General features: G+C 37.5%; 1 protein-coding gene across 1 annotated transcript in view; it reads right to left on the reverse strand.

Moving 5' to 3' along the window:
* Positions 1-21,318, reverse strand: part of CPE (carboxypeptidase E) — a 128,691-nt gene extending 107,373 nt beyond the window's left edge. Inside the window, exon 1 of the mRNA XM_023228558.2 lies at positions 20,731-21,318. Coding sequence (XP_023084326.1) covers positions 20,731-21,037 — 307 coding nt within the window. The 5' untranslated portion in view covers positions 21,038-21,318. The remainder of the gene's footprint in view (positions 1-20,730) is intronic.
* Positions 21,319-22,690: the final 1,372 nt, after the last annotated feature.

A 22,690-nucleotide genomic window follows, 5' to 3' on the forward strand; every position in this document is an offset into this window, starting at 1 on the left:
AAATGATTTTCATTTCAAACTGATGACCATATATCTCTCTCCAGGTAGTGGGGCCACAACACCTCCCTAAATATGTCAAAAGCATACAATATCCTTTTCTTAAATTAGCAGCTCACAAATGGTCTATTTCTATTAACTCCCGAAAAAATGAAGTCTAAATCCTCAGCCTAGCATTTAAGGATATTCATGATATGACCAAAGACTACTTGTAAAGATTCTGCTTCCTCTACATGTACAGCAAGGTCTAAGCACAAAGTGCCCTGTTATTATCCTCTGAACATTACCTTGGAACCCACTCTTAGAGAGGCTGGGATTATAACACCGATGAATGCTACTGTTTCTCCTAGAATTCTCTTCTCTCCTCTACACTGGTCAAGATTAAGCTAATCAGAAATCTTGGTGAGCATCCTTATTAAATGTGTCCTCCATTCTTCAGTCTCAAATTTTGCTTTGTATTACTCTTAAGGTACTGTTAATTTTCTGTCTTATCATAACATGTGCATGTGTCTTATCCTCCCTAGTATACTGGGAACTCCTTTAAAAGAGGATATGTGACCAGGCACAGTGGTTCATGCCTGGTAATCCCAGCACTTTGGGAGGCCAAGGCGTGTGGATCACCTGAGGTCAAGAGTTCGAGACCAGCCTGGCCAACATGGTGAAACCCCGTCTCTACTAAAAATACAAAAATTAGCTGGGTGTGGTGGCACGCACCTGTAACCCGAGCTACTCAGGAGGCTGAGGCAGGAGAATCGCTTGAACTTGGGAGGTGGAGGTTACAGTGAACTGAGATCGTGCCACTGCACTCCAGCCTGGGTGAAAGAGTGAGACTCTTTCTCAAAACAAAAAAAAAAAAACAAAAAAAAAAAAAAAAGAGGGTATGTCTTTTCACAGATGTACAACAGGTATTTACTGTTTAGAATTGATAGTTATAATTAGTAGAATAGATGCATTTGACATCTTAATACATCTTACTTGAAAATCCATTATTTTTATCACCCTCAAAAGTAAAAGAAAAACTGACAGCTATTTATGCTCTGACATATTAAACATCCTCAGTAATCCTTATTTTAAAACTATATCTCTGGTTTATGAATGTATAATTTGACAGAACAGTTTATCAAGTAGATTAATTTTTAGGCACATCAAGATTAATATGATTATTTAGTAGAGTATATTTAGGCAATTAAATTTTTATAATATAAGTAAGTACAACAGCAAAACCCTTTAATGCCTACTGTCAAAGCCTAGAATTGTGAATTAATTGATTATAATAGGTTGTGATTTGAAGTGGAACTTCTTAGTCATTGATTGATTAAACCAAGTAATGCCTGCAAAACCTATTTTTAACACCTCAGTGTATATCACCTGCTGTTCTTTGTTTAACACAACTGTACCTTTAAATACAGCTAACGCCAGATGGTTTCCTCAATAAAAAAACAGCAGGAGGCAACATATTAATGCCACTCAACAAGCAAGTCTGCAGACAGACAGCCAATGAAATCAGTCTTCAGTTGCTAAGCCGTTCTGTCACCATGGCAACACCTACTTCAGAAAAAATATTGGATTTTCAAGTCAAGTGAGCCACCCACCTTAAAATTCCAGATCCTCCAAGCTATGATCACCAGATACTTTAGTTAAAATAACTGCTTAGATTTTTTCCATTGACCTAAAATCAGGGCTATCTTGAAAAGCCATTTGCCTTTCCATTTTTAAATGTTTATTTACTCTCAGTTTCTAACTTTCCTCATTTTCTAGATAAACATACTCCATTTAAATGTGTGTAGGCATATGTATACGTATGCTCATTTGTATACATGTACCTATATGTATATATGTATTTATACATACATATATACATATAGGTGTATATGTGTGTGTATATGCGCGCGCGCACACACACACACACACGCACCTGTAGGCTAATAGTCCCAAATATAAATACAAATCTTAACGTCTCAGAAAACTGTCACTGGTACATGCTCTTATCAATCTTTTACTAATATTACATCTGATGTAAATAAGCAATTAATAAAATAAGTTTATGTATTAATTAGAATAATTAATTAATTGAGATCAGAATAATATTCTTTTTGTTACCAGCCTCTAAATTATTTAGTATGAATGTTCAAGATAACATTAAAACCTTAGTGGGGGGGTTGTTATTTTTTTTTTGAGAAATGGGGACTTGCTGTGTCACTCAGGCTATGTACAGTGGTGCAATCATAGCCCACTGTAGCCTCCACCTCCTGGGCTCAAGCAATCCTCCCACCTCAGCCTCTGGAGGAGCCAGGACTATAGGTATGCATCACCATGCCCAGCTAATTTTTCTTTTTTCTTTTTTTTTCTGGTAGAGATGGGGTCTTGCTATGTCACCCAGACTGGTCTCAAACTTCTGGCCTCAAGCAGTCCTCCCACGTTGGCCTCCAAAAGTGCTGAAATTTCAAGCATGAGCCACTATGCCTGGCCAAAAGCTTGTTTTTAATACAGCTCCATTTTTAAGTGGAAATGATTATTTGTCCTGTAAAAGGAAGATAATCCTGTTTTGTCTGATGAAAATACAGAGAATCTAAAATAATATTTGGAAATACATTGTATAATCAAGATAAGATGGTAGAAAGGATGCTTACTTTGAAAGCAGGGAAAGAGAGTATTTAAGAACATGGCTGCAGCTTCCACTCAAGTCACATGGTAAGAAGGAACATTTCCCCAAAAAAGGGAAAAGAGGAGCTAATATCAGAAGGGAGGAAGACAAAATAAATAGGTGTCTAATATACGGAATTGTGTATTTATTTAAGAATGTAGCTATATATACATATATATTCTAACCTTGGTTTTGCCACTTACAAACCTGTGATGTTAAACAAATCACTTAATCTCTCTGGGCCTCAGTTTCCTAATTTATAGAATGGGGATAATTAGAGTACCAAGCCCACAAGGGATATGTGGGCAAGTTGTGCCTTTAAACATCACTTGGCATATATCAAGCATTATTTAAGTGTGAGCAATCATATAAAGTAAGTTCATATTCTCTCCACCACATTTAAACATTTTTTCTTGGCCTTTCTATTTCATCTTTAAGCTTTATTTTCTAACTTTCTCTGTGTTCTGATGCTTTTTGTTTTCAGTTGGCTTCACTTTCTTATTTTTATTTTATTTTAATTTTTATTATTTGTGGAGACAAGGTCTCATTCTATCACCCAGGCTGGAGTTCAGTGATGTAGTCACCAGTCACTGCAGCCTCAACCTCCTGGGCTCAAGCCAATCCTCTCACCTCAGCCTCCTGAGTAGCTGGGACTACAGGAGCATACCACCACACCTGGCTAATATTTTGTAATTTTTTTTTCTTTTTTTTCGGTGGAGACAGGGTCTCACCATGTTGCTCAGGCTGGTCTCAAGTGAGTCTGAGTGGTCTCAAACTCTCCAGCTCAAGTGATTGATCTGCCTCAGCCTCCCAAAGTGCTGGGATTACAGGCGTGAGCCACCACACCCAGCCTTCTTCTTTAATCTTAAATATTATATTTCTGTCTATTTTATTCTTTTTAATAATCTCCTTTTTTTTTTTTTTTTTTTGAGACAGCGTGTGGCTCTGTTGCTCAGGCTGGAATGCAGTGGCACAATCTCATCTCACTGCAACCTCTACCTCCTGGGTTCAAGCGATTCTCCTGCCTCAGCCTCCAGAGTAGCTGGGATTACAGGTGCCCACCATCACACCCTGCTAATTTTTGTATTTTAGTAGAGACGGGGTTTCACCATGTTGGCCAGGCTGGTCTCAGACTCCTTGTCTTGAGGTCCTGGTCTCAAGTGATCTGCCTGCCTTGGCCTTCCAAAGTGCTGGGATTACAGGTGTGAGCCACCACAACCAGCCTATCTTAATTTCTTACCTGATATTTACAACATTTGATGGCTCACTTCTTTAGATCTATCTCAAAGTCAAGTTGTGGGAGTTACACAGAGACAGAGAGAGCATGGAGGGTCATACCAACAGTCGTTACAGCACCCAGTAAATTCCCTAGCCCCGTTAAAGATGACTCCAGGAATGAATTCAGGAATATGATATAACATATTTCCCAGGGACCACAGACTCATTGTGCAAAGAGCAAATCTGATTATCTAAAAAATATTCTTAAACGGAAACTTTGCTATATTTTAGATTTCAAAACACACATACCATTTTTTCCTTTAGAGGAGGGAGAAAAAAATAAAGAGGGTAGGGATAGCAAATGAAACTTCTTTAGGGCAACTCCTTTTTGTGACAGAAAAAAAGTTGCAGTGGTCTTAGAATAACTGATTGGATGAAAAGCAATCTAGTTTTTGTTTACTTAAGAGAAGGGAGAACTCCTCTTAATATCAGAATTAGCCCAGTCCATACAGGTGAGATTAGGTTCACAAACCTTTCATGACAAGTGTTTTGGGGGGTTTTTTGTAATTCTACTTCTGAAATGCTTTGGGCATCTACATGTCATGCATGTGCCCAGTGAGCATCCTCTGAGGGTTAAGAATCATTTCCCAACTATCCTGTACAATTCTCTACGTGTGAATTATCATGCAATACCTTTGAACTATATATAATGCATGGAATTTATGATTTCAAGTTCAATCCCATGTGATTTAATTTCTAAACAGAATACATATTTAACAGAAGGCAAGAAAGAAGATGAAATGTGGTTCACAATTTTTCATCATAATCCATTTATATAAGATAACTTGGAAAAGAATCTTTAAGTCATTTTTATTAGTCTGTCAAAGAAATGGCTGCTAATAAAACTGCCCAATCAAATCATTACCAGTACTGTACATTGACCCTTGGCATAGGTAGAACTTTCTTTCCATCCTTTCTTCCTAATCTCTTACTTAACTAGGCTCTGGACTCCCACTCTCATTAACACCCAAAGGTTAGCTCTATGCACAGGTCAAATGTCAAATGGAGAATTAAAGCAATTGTCTGAATAATTCAGACTTAATACTTTCACCAGAAATATTACTATAATCAAAATAAATTTCACCCCAAATTAACCATGAAATTATCTCCAGTCTTTTCATTGCATTATTAGCCTATTTCCTGCTCATATGAGAACACACCCTTTCACACAAACATCAGCCAGAAGACTTTGGAATATTTTGCTTGCTAATATCCTGACTATAAATTACCATCAGAATTCATCAACTAATCATTTTGGTAGAGTTTCTCATAGTATAAAAATCAAAACAAAAAAACGTCATTCACACATATATCATATGTACTTAAATTCAGTAATGCATACCACTCTTTTCTGTCCAATCATTTAAGGAGGCTCTTCATTCCAGATACAGTTCCTTTATATATTTCTTCTTTTTAATAAAGGCTGTTCATTAAACATGCAATACATTATCAATGACTCTTATTTTAATATGTTTCATAAAACTTTCACAAATATGGAAATAAAGTCCTTTGAGAAATTGTGTGATGATTGTGGGTTTGGAAAACATTCTCAACAAATATGTGATCTCCTTCAGCACAAATAACATTTTTCACATTAAAAAAAAATTTTAATAGGGGCAGAGTCTTGCTATTTTGCCCAGGCTGGGCTCAAACTACTGGGCCCAAGCAATCCTGCCCTCTCAATCACATTAAAATTTAATGCAGACATATGAACAGATCAACACGAGTATGATTTTTTAGAAGGAAACCTCACCCAATTTTAGTTATTTATATTATTCAGCCTCAACGTCCAGCGACACAACACATGATTCATTCTGTGTAGTGCACATAACCGAGGGTTGCCCTTGCACACCACAGCACCCTTCCCAGAGGCCCACTCCCAATTATCATATTCTCTTAGGACCGGGATTCCTAAATGTCAGTCACGTGGGAGATGCCAGCCTTAAATTCAAAAAATTACTTGAATCTATTCGCAGAAGCACTGTAGTATAGTAGGTATCTGATCTTTGCTAATAAGTTTTCATAATTGTATTGTAACTTACATGGAACTGTCCTTCCTTGGGCCATCTTGGATTTTACCACTCCCTAACTCAAAGCAAGATTAAGCACTTCATCCCATCTCCCAAAGTAATTTACTCCACGAATCATTATGGAGCACTGTAGAGCTGCTGATGTCCTCATCCATTATTTCTGTTTCCCCAAAGTTTCTCTTGAGCCACCAGCCCTTAGGTCTTTCTCTTCTCTCTCTCTCAGTCTCTACACACCCTCTGAATATGTCCCTCTCCTTCTTATCCAGTTTAGGTCCTCAGCCTTCCTGAAGGCCCAGCCCTCCAAAAAGTTTATCAGAGCAGTCTTCCAACAAAAGCTTGTTTCTTCCTAGAGACTGGATTCTACTGCCAAGAAAAATAACATTTTCTGTATGTACTTACAGTGTGTTGGAGTGATTTATTCAATGTTTTCCTGATTTTTTGCCACCCTAGGCCCTGTTCATCCACCTCCGGCACACCCATACCCATTTACAGCACACAGGTCAAGAAGCTCTGCTCTAAGGATTTGAAAACATGCTGATAAGTTACATTCCAGTAACGCCCTCACAGACTTCAGTTCACATTAACAGCTCATGACCCTCCATGACCAATAAGAAATAGTTACATTTATTTCTCCATCTCTGGACGTTGCTATGGGAAATGCTTTAAGAAGAGTGTCCAACTGTGTATCAGAAAATGAGTTCCAAGCTTCCTGGGCTTCAGAACCTTGGGCAGGTTGTTCAGTCTCTCTCTGAAGCTCAACTTAATCATCTATAAAATGAGAGTGCTCCTTCTAGCTAGGAAAAAACTATAATTGTAATGTTTCACAATTCTATGGAACACTAATGAAGATTGGGTTTAACATCAGGAGTAATTCAAAATAAATTTACCCTAATCAAAAACCTATAATTGGAAAAATTAGTTAAATACTAAATACTTCTGCAAAGTGAATTTCTCTCCCAAAAGCATCTGACAAACTGCATGATCATTATTCAAGTGTTAGACAAATGCAGCTGGATGAATCCTCTAAAACAGCTGCCAAACCATGGAGAAAATCTATGGGCTGAATTCTCCTTCAATTACTCAGACGACATTGCTTTTTTTGTTCTTGTTCTTGTTTTTGTGGGTTTTTACAAAACATAGTTTTTGAATTACATAGCCAAAACAGAACACTAATTGAGCTATACTTAATTGCTGGAAATTAGCCTAACAAGATCAAAATTACATAGCATCTTTATACTCCATGGCTTACTAGAGAGTGCTTAATAATAGCTACCTAGGGAGGAAAAGTAACAGTAATCAATTATTGCTAAGTACAGTATAATCTAGTATATGCTTAATATACTTCTACTTATATACTATATAACTGTATTATATGTTTGTTTATATATATTATTTATATACGTGATATATTATAACAGACTATATATGTGCCAGATAATTATGTTCCATTAACATGTAAAATTTTCATCTAGAGAAAATTTTCATTTTAGAGAATGCAGTTTTGGGGGTGTTGTCCTTTGAGGCTGATTTCCCTAGTTAAGACATTAAAACTATTTGGGATGGAGCTTATACTAGGATAAGCTCCATTATATTATATATAAATATAAAATATTTATAATATTTCATTATCTATTTATAATATCATTATAATAGTATAATATTTATACTATAGTAATGGAATATAAATATATATAAGTATAAGCTCCATTATAATATATACATATGTAATACATTTAATATAATATATACATATATTGTAAATATGTATCTGTATATATCTGTATATTATATAACATATTATATACAGATATCATATATTGTAAATATATAATTTTGTATTGTAAATATATGATATATTATATATTGTATATGATATATAATATATTGTATATATAATTATAGTATATATTATATTTATGATATATATTATCCATTATATTATATATACTATCAAATGTAAATATATAAATATACATTATATACTTATATATGCATTATATATTAGTATATATACTATTACATATTAGTATATATACACTATATGTTAGTATATATAATTAGCATATATACTAGTATATGGAATAATGGTAAATATACTTAGTATATATACTAAGTATATATACTATATTTATTAGTATATTAGTATATGCTACATCCCAAATAGTTTTACCATCTTGATGAGGGAAATCAGCCCCAAAGGAGAGCACCCCCAAAACTGCATTCTCTAAACAAAAATTTTCTGTGGATAAAAATTTCACATGGTAATGGAACATAATTATCTGGCACAATGTATCTTGAATGCTTATATGTCACCACATTCAGAACAATGAAGAAAAAGACATAAGAAGTGTGAACAATTTACTAGCTTAGAATAAAGTCCTCTCTTTGTCTTTCCATATCTTATGCATCTTTTAAGTCCTGCTCAAATCCCCACCTCCTTCTGAAAGAACTCCATTGCAGACCACTCTCTTACAACTCCCTGAAGAATTAGAGTCAATACCTTCGTACCAAGTACTTTGTAAAATGCTGTTGTTTCTTGCTCCCTTTTGAAATATCTCTTCAATTTGCAGAATGTCACTCATATAGGAGGCACTTAGTTATTACTGTTAAATAAGTACAGTTGTGCTACAAATATAATAACACGCAAAGAAATGAAAGATGCAGTATTTCGTTTACAGCTCTCTACTACTCAGAGTTTGATTTCCAAATGTGACCTGGTTTGAAAGCATTTCTACCTGGAATTTCCAAATGCCTGGTGAATGAATGTCTTTATTTTTTCTCAGTGACCTGTCCAATTAGGATGATTTATACTGCAAGTTGTTAGTAGGGCCTTTTTGATAATAAAGCATTCTTAATACCTTGGTCTGAGGGGCTGAGAACATTATGGAAAATGTAAGGTATTCCACGAATGAGAGCCTTCTTGGCCTTTTGGAAATGTTGGCAGAGGTATGAATGTTTTCCTTATATTACTGTCTTTATGGAGTCCAGTGAATTTTTGAAAAAATATTAACAAGTCTCAATCTTCTGTACATTCATTTAAGAAACGCATTCTCATTGATTCACTTTCCCTGTACACAGAGGTCACAGAATTATAGCATCCAATGAATGCAGCTTCAATGTTAAAATAGTAACAGCAACAAGAATAAGAATTTTAAAACTTTTCAGGAAAAATACCTCGTACTGAATTGATGTCCCTGAAAATTAGGTGTAATTTTTTAAGACACAGTTTGTGCAAATTGAAATAGACTCAAAGGAGAAGGGAAAATGTTTATTAAAATAGTATAAGGTGCTCTCACTCCCATCTATCCAGTAATCTGAATCTCCTATTTTAAAAAAGCATACTCAGAAGTCTAGAAACAATAGAAAAGGATCTCAAAATATTAAAAATAATAAAAAATCAAAAATATTAAAAATATCACATACTTCATGTTTTTCACTGCTGGAGAGAAATCTAGAGTTGTCCTCAACATACAACCTAACAATTTAGACACACAAGTAAAATGAATATACTCTTTTAATGAAGTTTCTCACGTTCACTCCGTAGTTAACTAGTGGAGAGGAAATTAGAAATTGAAATAGGTTTGACAAGTACAGTAAAAATGTGTGTTACTCATACATATGAAAATATAAAAGCGCTACTAATCCCAATGCTACACTGACCAGTGGAATACTGAAACTAACCCGTTATGGACATTCGGGAGAGCATCCTAAGTATTGAATAACATTCAACCCGAGGTTATTCTAATTTGAAGAAGGCTAATTTGAGGAAAGCTTATAGAATTCTTCCTATGCATTAACACATAGAAGCATTTTTATCAAGTATTTTGCACATGTTCAACACCTCTAAAGTTTTCTGCAGCTCATGCATTTGGAATCAAGAAATGGCAGCAAAAATTCTCCCAGAGGAGGAAGCCTCCCTATTTTAAGTACTGAGTCTGACCCATTGTATGGAGAAATTAATGTTAAATGCAAGAACAGAATGAGGACCTGCATCTCACTGAGTAGACTGAAGGCAACACAGAACCAGGGCTCAATATAGAAAAGACCAGAACAAGAAACACGACCGGCCTAAGGTGGAACATTAACATAAGACCCAGTTGGTGACAAAATATACATGCCAAGCACTGTTGATACAATAATTAATCTGCCAAAGATAGCCACCTCTCCTCAAGGTCACGGTTCTAGAAGGAAGGCAGAATTATGTATTGATATAACTATTTGCCTTGCAGGTTGAGAAGCAGGTGTGCTTGCATGCACGTTAATGGTTTGGCAAAGTGTGTATAACTAGATCTAACATGTGTGTCATTCATTCTAAAGTGTTCACTCACTCATCACTGATTTAACTGATTTCTCTAGTTAAAACAATTTGTAATTTAACAACACATTGAGAATCTACTATAGACCTGACAGATGCAGCAGATGGTCCACGCTGAAATGTGCGGTCACTATCTTGATTCCAGAAGATAGACAAGTTTGAAAATGTCTCCTTAAGAAAATGAGAAGACATTTCACTTCACAATTTGGCAACTGTGAAGATTAAGCTCTGACATTATAAAATATGTCCTAAATCTAATTGAAATTATAATTTTCACTAGATATTTAGACTTGTTCATTTATTATGTTAGTGGCATTTAATAATATTTATTTGCCAAATACTTTTACAGAGTTTAATTTATAAATGGCCATTAAGTCACCTCAACCTTCTAACAGTTTTAGCATGTTTGGCTATGAAATTATTTCTCAAGGACTGTTCTCCAGGGAGAAAGACAACTCCAGCACAAGCAATACTTTAAGCCATGAAGTTGTAACCTGTCTCAGAAGGTATCTGGTTAGCATTCTGTTGAAAGCAAAGGCAAAGTCAGCGCAACTGTTTAAAAACCCAGAGAACAACAATAGCCCAAGAAAACTTCCAGAAAAAAGACATTCTTCAGAAATGATATTTTTACAAGAACCAACCACTCAGATTAAAGAAAAAACTCTCAATTCCTGAAAATAGCTATGAGCAGAAGTAAAAACAAGAAAAACAAGGGCTATTGTATAGATAGGAGTGAAGTCTATAAATATAAATAGTTAAACCAGTTTGTAATTTAAAACAAAGATGACTTCTGCATTCACAATTATCTTGCCACCATCAAACCCTAGATAAAACCTGTATGTCTAGATAGCATTTTAGTATATTTAGCTACATAGTATCATTCATTATATATCTATGTAATAGTATTCACATGAGATATATCTATATATGTATTTTTATGGCTTTAGCATTTTCCCAAAACTGAATTTGACTCCTGAGAAAATACATGTAGCAGCTGATTTCTCTTTGTGTGAGCTGTATAAAGGTCTTGTTGATTTTGTGGAGTTAATGCAGTTTCCAAAAGTGCATTAACTTAATTCCCCTGATGCTGGTTATGTTGAAAATCTGGCTTAACATTTACTGAGTTCCCACAATGAATAAGACTGTCTTCCTCTAGTAAACTTAAAGAAAAAAATCTGTACTGAACAATGTCAAGATCTGAGACAAGTAAAAATGTTTGAGTAGGACTGTTGTACTTTAAAATCAGTTGTCCAGCACTGCACCTAAAACACAAAAAGGACAAAAAGTATTGCATTTCGCAAATGTCTTTAACATTTTCAATAGTTTCCCCTACAGATATTGCCTTTGTGTTTGCTATATTAAGAATAGAATAGAGAAGCCTTCGACCCCTGTATCATATGCAGCAGGCATTTTGCAGAATCAAGTAATGTATCCACTGGTTATACAGCATGCAATATAAGCTCAATGTGTGTGAAAGAGTGAATCCAAAGCAAAAAATGAAATAACACATTTCAAGAAATACAATGGCGTTGCCTCAAAGGGTGACCAGCAAGTAAAGTAAAATGGCATGGATATAGTAGGTGTTCATAAATACTCCCTAAATTATATTAAAATTATTAGTTCTATTTAAAAAGGCCTATATTTTCATCTTGGAAAGTTAATTTCAGTGTGGAATGACACACAGTAATATTTTACAATAGTTATGAAGAAAGGTTATTTTAGAAATTACCACTTGGCTAAAAAAGAAAAGGAAAAAGAGTATTCAGGACATGGGTCAGGAAGGTGACAATGCAATCTTTATATTGATGTTTCACTATGCTATACTCAAGGCTAAAGGTTATGATTTGTGCACTTTTTGAGCAGAGTTCTAGAAATAAGCTATTTCTTGGAGAAACATTGCACAATGGTAGTGAATAGCAGCTGCATAGTGAAGGAAAGACTTTATGATTTTAAATACTTTCTCCTATATAGGAAGAGAAATTGGATAGGTCCAATCAGTCAGCATCACTTTGGGATCTGAACATATGAGGAGTTGCCTGCATTGAGTAAATAAATGTGATAATTGTTGTTCCTTCCAATTACCTTGACATACATAACTACAGCAAGAAATTTTTGGGGGCCAGGAGCAGTGGCTCATGCCTGTAATCTTAGCACTTTGGGAGGCCGAGGTGGGCAGATCACCTGAGGTCAGAAGTTCAAGACCAGCCTGACCAACACGGAGGTTTTTCGTTTTTTGTGTTTTGTTTTGAAAGAGTCTCGCTCATCGCCCAGACTGGAGTACAGTGGTGCGATCTCAGCTCACCACAACCTCCACCTCCAGGTTCAAGCAATTCTCCTGTCTCAGCCTCCTGAGTAGCTGGGATTACAGGATGTGCCACCACAGCTGGCTAATTTTTGTATTTTTAGTAGAGACGGGGTTTCACCGTGTTGGTCAGGCTGGTATCAAACTCCTGACTTCGTGATCCTCCTGCCTTGGCCTCCCAAAGTGCTGGGATTACAGGTGTGAGACACCACGCCCGGCCAGCAAGAGGATTTTTAGTAACCTGAATTTAAAAGTTATATTCAGGCTCATTTAGAAAATAAACAATTTGCATCCATTTTTAAAATAATCAGCCTTTGTTTGAAATGAAATGTCTTCAAATGAGGGGATTCTTTTTATTATAGAACTATGATGTTTAGCAATGAAGTTGATAGAAAACAGATTTCTGTAGAAAACAAAATATTTACCAGTAGTGGAAAGTTGTTCCATGGTGTATTATCATAAGTAATTCATTTATCTTTAAGAGCCATCTCTTTAATACTCCACATGTGCCACCCTACCCTTCAAAGATTACTCATCTGGGGACAGTTAAAGAGGTGAGTAAATCATTTGAAAATCGTAAAAGACACTAGTAACACAAACAGGTTCTTCTCTTGGGCCATGTTTTATTAGAAAGAGCTGGCAGTTAGATCACTTACAAAACACCGTATGCTGAATGTTCAAAAACAGAGAAACCTTCCTTCACAGAGCAACGGACTCATGGCAATCCCAGTAATTAATGAGAAGGGAAGAAAAGGGCAAATTTAAACATGTTTCAAGTTTAAGTTCATTTGAACCATCACCTAGCTCAGATAAACCTCCTCCTCTTGGCATGTCAGAGTGCACAATTTGAATACCATTTCACGAGTAAAAGGAAAATGAAAACCTGGAGATGCATATCTTCTGTGTTAAAAACAAGCACACAGTTCTTAGTTTGCAACACTCGGGTCTCATGCAGAGTTTTTAAAGGTCAAAATTTTACTAAATAAATGCTTACCAATTATCTTAAAATGTTTATTTAACACTTAAAAAGCAGTTTAACTTTCTAAAATGTCTGAAGACTCTTCCCTTCCAAAAGGAAGACAGCCCCTTACTAATCCAGTTACATGAGACAACAAACACAGCAAGTTCAGCACTGAAACTTGAAAAGACATGTAATTCACGTCGGTGTATTTCTCCATTATGCAAAACTGGATTCAACACACACAAAAAATAAGCATATGCAAAAGAGAAGTACCATCTCTATTCTTTCTTGTTATCACACTTCTGGCATGCTAATATGCATGATGTCAACATCGACCAACATGGCTTTGTTTTATGATATGCATTTTGCCTATTTGAGAAACTTCATTTATTCAAAAATATTCACTGAGTGGCCACTATGTCCCAAGCATAATACTAGACATTTGGGATGAAAAAATATATATATAAACAAAATACAATCCCAGAGCACAAGAAGCTACAGGAGCTATAGGAGTTTCTTGTAGTCCGGGATTGTATTTTGTCTATATATTTATCCCATGTAGACCAACAATGGAAAATGCCATAATGAGGTAATAATAATTGTTGCCACATATTGAATTAAGAACTTTATATTTACTACCTCATTTAATCATCACATTATTGTCATTTCATAGGTGACGAATTTGGGAGATAGAGAGAAGTTAATTGACTTGCCCAGGGACACTCAGCTAAAAATAAGAAGCCTCGGGATTTGAGCTCAAGTCCTCTGCAAAGTCCACACTGTAATTCTTTACATGACAGCTCTCCAAAGAAATATGGAAGCATAAAGAAAGAGCTCCAGTAGGGGTAAGAAAGTTAGGGAGCGGGGAGAAAGGAGGTTTCAAAGAGCTTTTGCTTCTGCTGAGACTGTAAAAGACTAAGTTAGTCAGGACCTGACTTTAGGAAAATAGGTCGGATTGCCAATGAAAATGTTGATATTGCCCTAGATTTATTTGGCTACCTAAAGAAACGACCATAAAGACATTCTCAAATACTGTCGCACGCTTTGTTCCTATTGAGTGACACTTGCTTGATTCAAGCTTGCTTGATGATTATTGTTCATCATCATGTCAAACTGAAGAAAAGCAAGAATGTCCCACATTTTAAAATTGATAAAAGGCAAACAGGCAGGGTGTAGTGGCTCACACCTGTAGTCCCAGCTATTCAGGAGGGTGAGAAGGGAGACACCTTGAGCCCTAGACTTCAAGGCTGCAATGAGCCATAATCATGCCACTTCACTCCAGCCTGGGTGACACAGCAAGACCCCATCTCCAAAAAAAAAAAGCAAACATTTGTGAACAAAAAACAATGAGAAGAGGGAAAAAGTCCTTCAGGGCTATCAACTAGGCCTGTGCAACAGCATCCTAAGAGGAAAGCATTCGGCAGGATTGGTGGAGGCAGATCTCACATGGCAATGCAGCCAAGAGTGCCTACTCTAAATGACCGTAAAGGGCATGGAGCAGTTTCCAGACCAACTGAAAGTAAAAAAAGAATATTTATAAATTAGCGTTTCTTCTTCATAACTAGATATAAGCACTCCATGAAATGTATTTCTATATACTACACTACTTTGGCCTCACAGCGATCCTGTGAGTTCTGAGTTCTTAACGTATTCCCATTTCATACACAAGGAAAAGAGGTGAACAAAAGTTAAAATCATGAAGCTATTTAACGATAAAAGAAGAATTGTGAGGCATTTGTGTAACTTTAATCATTTTCATCAAAATGATTTGTCCTTTTCAGCTCCATAAGACAGGGAGAGAAAAAAGCAAACAAACAAAATTATTTCTCCTCTGCCTCATTGCCTCAGAATCATGCTCTGATTCTAAGCATAACTTAAAAGCCTACTCTACATAAACCACTATACTAGCTGTTTATGGAGGAAAAAAATGGAAAACATATGTTCCCTACCCCTGAAGAGCTCCCTGGATGAGGCCCTCTGCTGAAGAATTGCCAAATGAATCATTTTTCTCTTTGTTCTACATCCAGTCTCATGTGACAAATGAATCTTTAACACTATGATAAAGAATGATAATGGGCTAATGCTGTGTTTCTCATGCTAGTGTAACACTAGTTCCAAGATAAGCTGCCTTTTTTATTGTTGCTGTCATTGTTGTTGTTGTTGTTGTTATTTTGTTTCTGAGATAGGGTCTCGTTCTGTCGCCCAGGCTGGAGTGCAGTGGTATGATCATGGCTAACTGTAACCTCAAACTCCTGGGCTCAATTGCCCTCCCAAGCCTCTCAAGTAACTGGGACTACAAGCAAATGCTACCATGCCCAGCTAATTCTATTTTTTTGTAGAGACAGGATCTCACGATGTTGCCTAGGCAGAACTCGAACTCCTAGCCTTAAGCATTCCTCCCGCTTCAACCAGGTGTGAGCCACCATAGCAGGCCTCCTTTTTTTACAAAAAAAAAAAAAAAAAGAAGAAGCAGGAGAGAGAGAAACCCCATGGTAAAAGGCTGGGAAATCTTATATAGTACGCATCTACCTTGGAGATTTGAAACATACATTAGCCTATTAAGAGCTCTGTTAAGTCTTTCAATATACAAACCTGCTTAGCTTTGTTTACATAATACCTATCAAACCATGCTGAATATATGTTCTATGAAATATACTTTGAGAAAAGCTGGGTTAATGTGTCACCCCTTACAAGAGCTATTTCGTATTTCTCAATAATATTTAGAAATAGGATTTCACCCTTATGGTAAGCCGGTAAGGGAGTCACTAGCAAATGAGTCATCTGCCACCTCTCAAATCAGTTGTCATAGAAAGCTGCCTCTTTTGTCTGAGCAAAGGCTATCATGTAGGGGCAAGCCCAACTTGCCTTCTCTTCCATTAACCAATCACAAGTCAATCAAGAACATCACTTCTGGCAAAAGCTGTGTTGACTCATTCAGGTCTAAAAATAACTCTTGACCATGTGTGGTAGGTCTAGATTCTTCTCTAGGATCTAACATGTATCCTCACGAATTTTAAGGTGTTATTTAGTTGTAATCATTTGCCACTAATACATACTAATCTACTATAGAGAGAGGCCAGACAAATAATAAAAACCCCCACTTCTCTTTTTCAAGTTGTGTGGAAACTTTGCCAGCATTAAATGCTCCATCACAATATTTGGCAAATGCATACTGGCATTTATACACTTTAAATTTTAACAGATTCAGAGAGGAATACATCCAAAATAATCATTCCAGCCTTTGAGAAAGAAAAATCCTGCTCTAAAGAATGTTTTTGAGATAGCGTTTTAGCTATAAATCAGATTTACTTCCCAAAAGCAATCTTGAACTACATGTAAAAGAAATAGTGTTTTAAGCAAATTAATCTTAACTCATATTTAACTCTGGGTGGAGTGGTCTGGGAACACAGAATCCATTACTTAGACTTAAGTTAACAAAGGTTTCTTTTATGAGTACTGTATTTTGATGATGGATATATATGCCTAGGAAGGCATATGTTTGGGTTGGAATACATGAGCCCTTAAGCATGGAAATAAGAAAAAGTTATAAAATATTAAGTAAAAGGAAAGAAAAATGGGAAAATGACCATGCCTAGCAGGTATGATATCTAATGGGGACATATCTGAGCACTTAGAATCAGCCCCTAACCTAGTCTAAGCTCATTCTTCATCCCAGTTCCAAATGGGCCACAAACACTAACACCCAGTGTAGAGGAAACCCATCTGGGGTCCAGACTTAACAATGTCTGAGGAGATGAGACCAATGACAGGACCATTTGTGATTCTCCTCATTGAAATTGGCTGCTACTCGCAATCCTCTTTCAACAGATTCTTGCAGACCTCAGAAGTGATACAAAATGATGACTGAGATCCAACATTCAGCTGGTCAACAATCAAGCTGATTCCTAAGATGTCATCACAGAATAGGTTTGGCTATTCCTCGATAACCAGTTCAAAATGGAATTTGCTTTGCCATTTGATGAATTCAAATGTTGAACATCTTGCAAAGAGAGTCATTTTCAGAAGATAGGCTCAACTACACCCCATGTCCTGTGCCAAGCATGTATAAAGATCACTTCTTTCTGCTCAGGAAGAGAGCTAATTGTATCAACAAACATTTCTGTCCAAAAACTGCTAATCTAACTAAGTAAACGTCTAGCTTGCCGATTCCACCACAAGAAAGGGCTTTATGTGGGTATTGTGTTTTATTTCGTTGGAGTTCTTCTGTTATGTTTTATTTTGTTGGAGTTCTTCTGTTACGACAACTAAATCCTTAGAAATCCACTATTTTTTTTTAATGTTCAGGAAAAGAATCTAGATTAAGAAAGCTTATCAACAAATCTGACACCTCTCTTGCTGGAAAATAAAACGAATGTGAGCCACTTCACCTCAAAATTTCAGTCAAGTAAACACATTTGTTAAGTTCAATATTATTTCCTAAAGCTGAATCAGAAATGTTATTTCAAACCAAAAAATAAGGTTCTTAAAAGGTGAAAATAGTTAAGGCAGTTGGCCCTTTTTCAAAAGCAGGGGTCCTAGTGAAGACAGATATCTATACCAGCTATTTTGGAATTTGTCAATGTCAACAAACTGTACAGTTCCTGTCTTTTGTCATCCATTCTTCAATAATCCAGTCTCCCTGACCCGTTGACCCTACTGTCTTTTTCTCCAGTCCTCCTAAAGCCAATCTTGCAGCCTCACATACCTTTATGCTGTTCTTCAAGCTCCCAATTCTCTACTCCCCCCAGGGCAAGGGACTATCTTCTGTGTTATCTTCTATGGGCTGTGCAGAGGCACAACTCATAGAGGCCTGGTCCACCTTGAGTACACAGGTGCTCAAAATAAAAAAAAAAAAAAAACACTGAATGAACCCACTTGTACCTCAGAATAAGTATAATATTCCTTTTTACTTCTTAAAATAGTTTAATCTATAAGAAACTGAAAGGCCATCTAAGAATGGTGAACATTTTCCTTTATCCAAATTTACTTGAAGTTAATTCGCACAAGCACCATCAAACTTGTACACTGATCAGATTTCTAATCTATTTGACCCTCATAAAAGGTGATGGAGGGGGATATCACCCTTATAGTTTTGTTAGTGTTGGTTTATAATAGTTTATTTCTACTTTTAAAAATACAAGGGACATAGACATTTTGTATTCTATTAGTAATACCGTAGACTTACAGTCTCCTTCATTTAAAAAGGAATTGTAAAGTACATATTGTACAACACTTCCAAGTTTGTCTCTGTGAGAGGAATTCAATCAATGTATTTTGTATGTATGAGGAATAAAACATTTTATTTTAGTTCACTGTGTTATGCAGCTATTGATGGATTCATTTTTTCCATACTGCATATTCAGTATTTTTCCATAATGTAGATTATTTCATAATGTAGATTCAAGCCCGCTGTGTGCCAAACATGAGCTGGGTTCTGGAGTCAGGGTCCCCACTTCACAAAGCTTGCAATCTAAAAGAAGGATTTGCAAACCTTGATGAACTATATATTCCAGATACTTAAGCAAAGGAATCATTGTTTTCATTTTCTAAAGCATATCACATTCTAAGAGTTATACCACTTTAAAATTTTATTTCCAAATTTGAAACAACAAAAAATTAAACATTAGCTTTCATATAATCTCTCTGAAGTAACAATGCAAAAAACTCTGGGATCAATCTACAAAATAGAGTAACAAAGAGTTTTCATTAAGAAGGCAGCAGGAGAGTCACAAATATTTACATTAGCTTTAACTGTGCCTAGGATGTCTTGGCTTTGGTTATTGGATTTAGCTGAAAATCAGTTATCACATTTAAAATTTTTCCCTATCTTCAGATAACGGTATGAAACTAAGTTTCAAAATGTCCAATCCTACATGCTGAATCCTGCCAGAGAGAGTAGTTAATATTAAATGTTTTCTAGGATCTGATCTTAGAATTTTGACAGCAAACTTATACAAACCTTTTTTCTTATATTATTTGAAGGTAAGAAATATTTCCTGAAGATTTATTCTTGATCAACCTATCTAATATACATTTGAAGATCGAAATGTCTATTGATCACCTATTTTAATCCTTTCTCAGTTTGGTTCTTATGTATCATTATAAAACTATTCTGACCCTTCAATGAGAATTTTTAGCCTACTGTTCTTGCTTGCTTTGTCATGAAACAAAAATTAAGCATCCCAGGCTGATATCATTAGCACAGATTACTTTAGCCATACCTTGATTATCAGAAGACCAGGCCCAAATTATTTCCTAAGCAGAAACATAATGAAAAAAAGTCCCAAGAACATTTTTAAATACCTCTTTATTAATACTAAATGCATCACAATTAACATAAATCAAACGTGCTTTAACAGACTCCTAGGAAAGATGAATACAGACGGTTATTTGGGAACATCAGTTGGAATAAAGACCCCATCACAAACTATTCATCTCAAACGGTTATAGCATAGAAAATGGAATACTCCTTTTCCCTTGGAAAGGCCTTGTGCAGTTTCAAAATCTGAACATCAGTCAGAAACCACTTTTCACCCCGGTAGGAGGAGGGGGGCCGACGTGTCTGCATACACCACCACCCCAGATTGGCAATATCCCTAAGATTCCCCGAGCATCCACAGCAGCGAGTGTACCTAATACTTATCACACACAGGTAGAGATGGGTACACAGAGCCAATAAACTGGTCCTCTGGAAATTAGAGGAAAAAATGATAAATGACTCGTTCTCCTTGCCTCTAAATCACTGCCTTCTGCACCTTATCTTTCTACTCATGTCAGCACGGAAGACCAACCCTCCTTGCTGGGGACTCGCAATCATTCTTTTGGTTTTTTCACACAGCAAAGTGAGAAGGACCGCTGGGGTTGCGTGCGTCAGGATTTGTTTTTTCCGTATTGCTACCCCCCACCCCCCGCCACCCCAGCCTCCCAAAGCCTATACTCACTAGAGGGTGGGCTAAGGTCTGGGAAGATGGGCTTGGGGTTGAGCGGATGGGACGGAAAAGCAGAAATTGGGCCCCTGGCACTCTAAGTCGGGTTCCTCCCCATTTCCATCCCTCCCTCCACTTCCCACCTTCCACCTTAGATACCTTTTACCAAGAAGTCCCCTGGGCCCATCCCTCCCTCCTTCCCCCACACCAGCAGTCCCACCCTCTGCCGCCCGCCCTCCGGGATGCCCCCAAGGCTGTCAGGGGGCAGCACCCTTACCAGGCTCATGGACGCCAGGGTTGTCGGATAGCTCGATGACCAGGAGCTCCCGGCCCTCGAAGCTGCGCCCCACCGTGTAAATCCTGCTGATGGCGGTGCACTGCAGCCACACGGACACGAGTGCCTCGCGCAGCTCGGGGTAGCGGTGGTACTCGAAGGAGATGCCGTCCTCCTGCTGCAGCCGCCGGCGCCGCCTCATGCCGGCCGCGGGAGCCCCGGGCTCCTGGGCTTCGGCGCCCAGGAGCCACCCGCAGGCAGCCAGTGCCCCGCACAGAACCAGCAGCGCGCGGCCCCCTCGCCCGGCCATCGCTGCGCTCCGCCGCCGCCGGCTGTGCCTTCCTACGCGGGCGGCCTCTTTTGTCTGCCCGGACCTGGGCTTAGCCGGCCGGCGCTGCTGGGGGCGGCGGCAAGTTCCGCACCAGCCTCCACTCGCCTCACCTTCCCGGGTTGAATGAGTGTCAGCCCGCGCACTGGGGCCACCCAGAGGAGAAGGGCGAAGCCGCGGCTCCGCGGGCTGCACTACTGGCCGCGGAGCCCAGGGGAGCTGCAGGAGAAACCACTGCGAGGAGGGGGCCGGCGGAGAGCGAGACGGGCCGGCGTGGATTTGGGAGGGCTGCTGGCGTTATTTATTGGCTCGGAACCACGTCAACAGCCAAATGGCGTCCGGGACGACGCAGGTGAAATGACAGCTAAGGTCTGGGGTTCGGGAACGTTACTGTCATTGAGACACCCGTGACCCACCCACGTCACTGCGTATGGAAAAAATATTCTTGTATTGTTACTGGAGCCTTTTAAAGGGACATCTATTCCAAGCCTACCAGTTTCCATCTTGATGCACCAAGAATTAGAGAATATTCCAGAAAAAAAGGAAGTATTGGCAGCCACTTGCCATCTCCTGATGCATCTTTCATAACTGTATCAAGAGTCCAAACACAAACCCATGGGTTGGGTTTTCATTTCTTGGAAGGTCTTGCTGGAAATCAGAACATTAAGTGCTTTGATTCAGGGATTTAAGAGAATAGAAATGCTTTCTTCCAATTTGTAGATAACTGTCCTTAATTGCATTTATCCACGTTCCTAGATTCTTCCAGAAAACAAACAGACAAAACAGATAAGGCAATGTCATGTGGCTGTGCCTGCACCAGCCCTCCTCTGTAATATTATGGGGAAAATAAAATACAACTCTGCTGATGCTTTAGACAAAGGATTTAGTTTGGCATTAAGATTAAATCCTGTTAAGAAAATTCTGATAATGACATGACACCTCCATTCCTTTTGCAAAGCTATTGTAAAAATAAAACATCATTTACAGCTTTAAATACCCACCCCTTAGTCGGGATTTATATTCCTGGAGCAATGTCTGGAGCAGATGTTACTCTAAAGAGGCTGCTGTTTGGAATCAGGGACAGCACAAATCTAAATAAATAAATAATCCATTGGGTATTGCAACCAAGCGGGAAAAGTGGACATCATGCGGATAATTTTTCATGTTAGGCTTTTTTGTTTGTTTGTTTGTTTTTCTAAACTTGTTCATTCTTCACCTGTTTAACAGTGTGTTGCACATAATAAAAAGTTTACCTGGAAAAAGAGTTAGATGTTTAAGTCATTTTATTGGATCAATAAGTAAAAGCACAGACATGGTGGGTAAGGTGCTGCTGGAGGGGCTGGCTTCAAACACCCCCATGTACCTTGACTACAGCAGCATGGATGTTCTCTTTTTTCTTTCTTTTTTTTTTTTCTTTTTTTTTTTTTTTTTTGCGTTTTTGGGGAGAAGCTGTCACTGTAAACACATGGCACTCAAATTGAATTGATGTGGATCCAGCCTTTTTTTTTTTTTTTTTTTTTTTGTCAATGTAGGCAGAGCTAAAAATTGTATATCTTCCACTATGACCAGCCTGCGTTTGATTACATGGTCCAGAAGTTTGAAATCAAACTTATAATTATATTTCTAAAATCATGC

This window comes from Piliocolobus tephrosceles, chromosome 3, assembly GCF_002776525.5.
Source record: "Piliocolobus tephrosceles isolate RC106 chromosome 3, ASM277652v3, whole genome shotgun sequence".
Lineage (NCBI taxonomy): Eukaryota > Metazoa > Chordata > Mammalia > Primates > Cercopithecidae > Piliocolobus > Piliocolobus tephrosceles.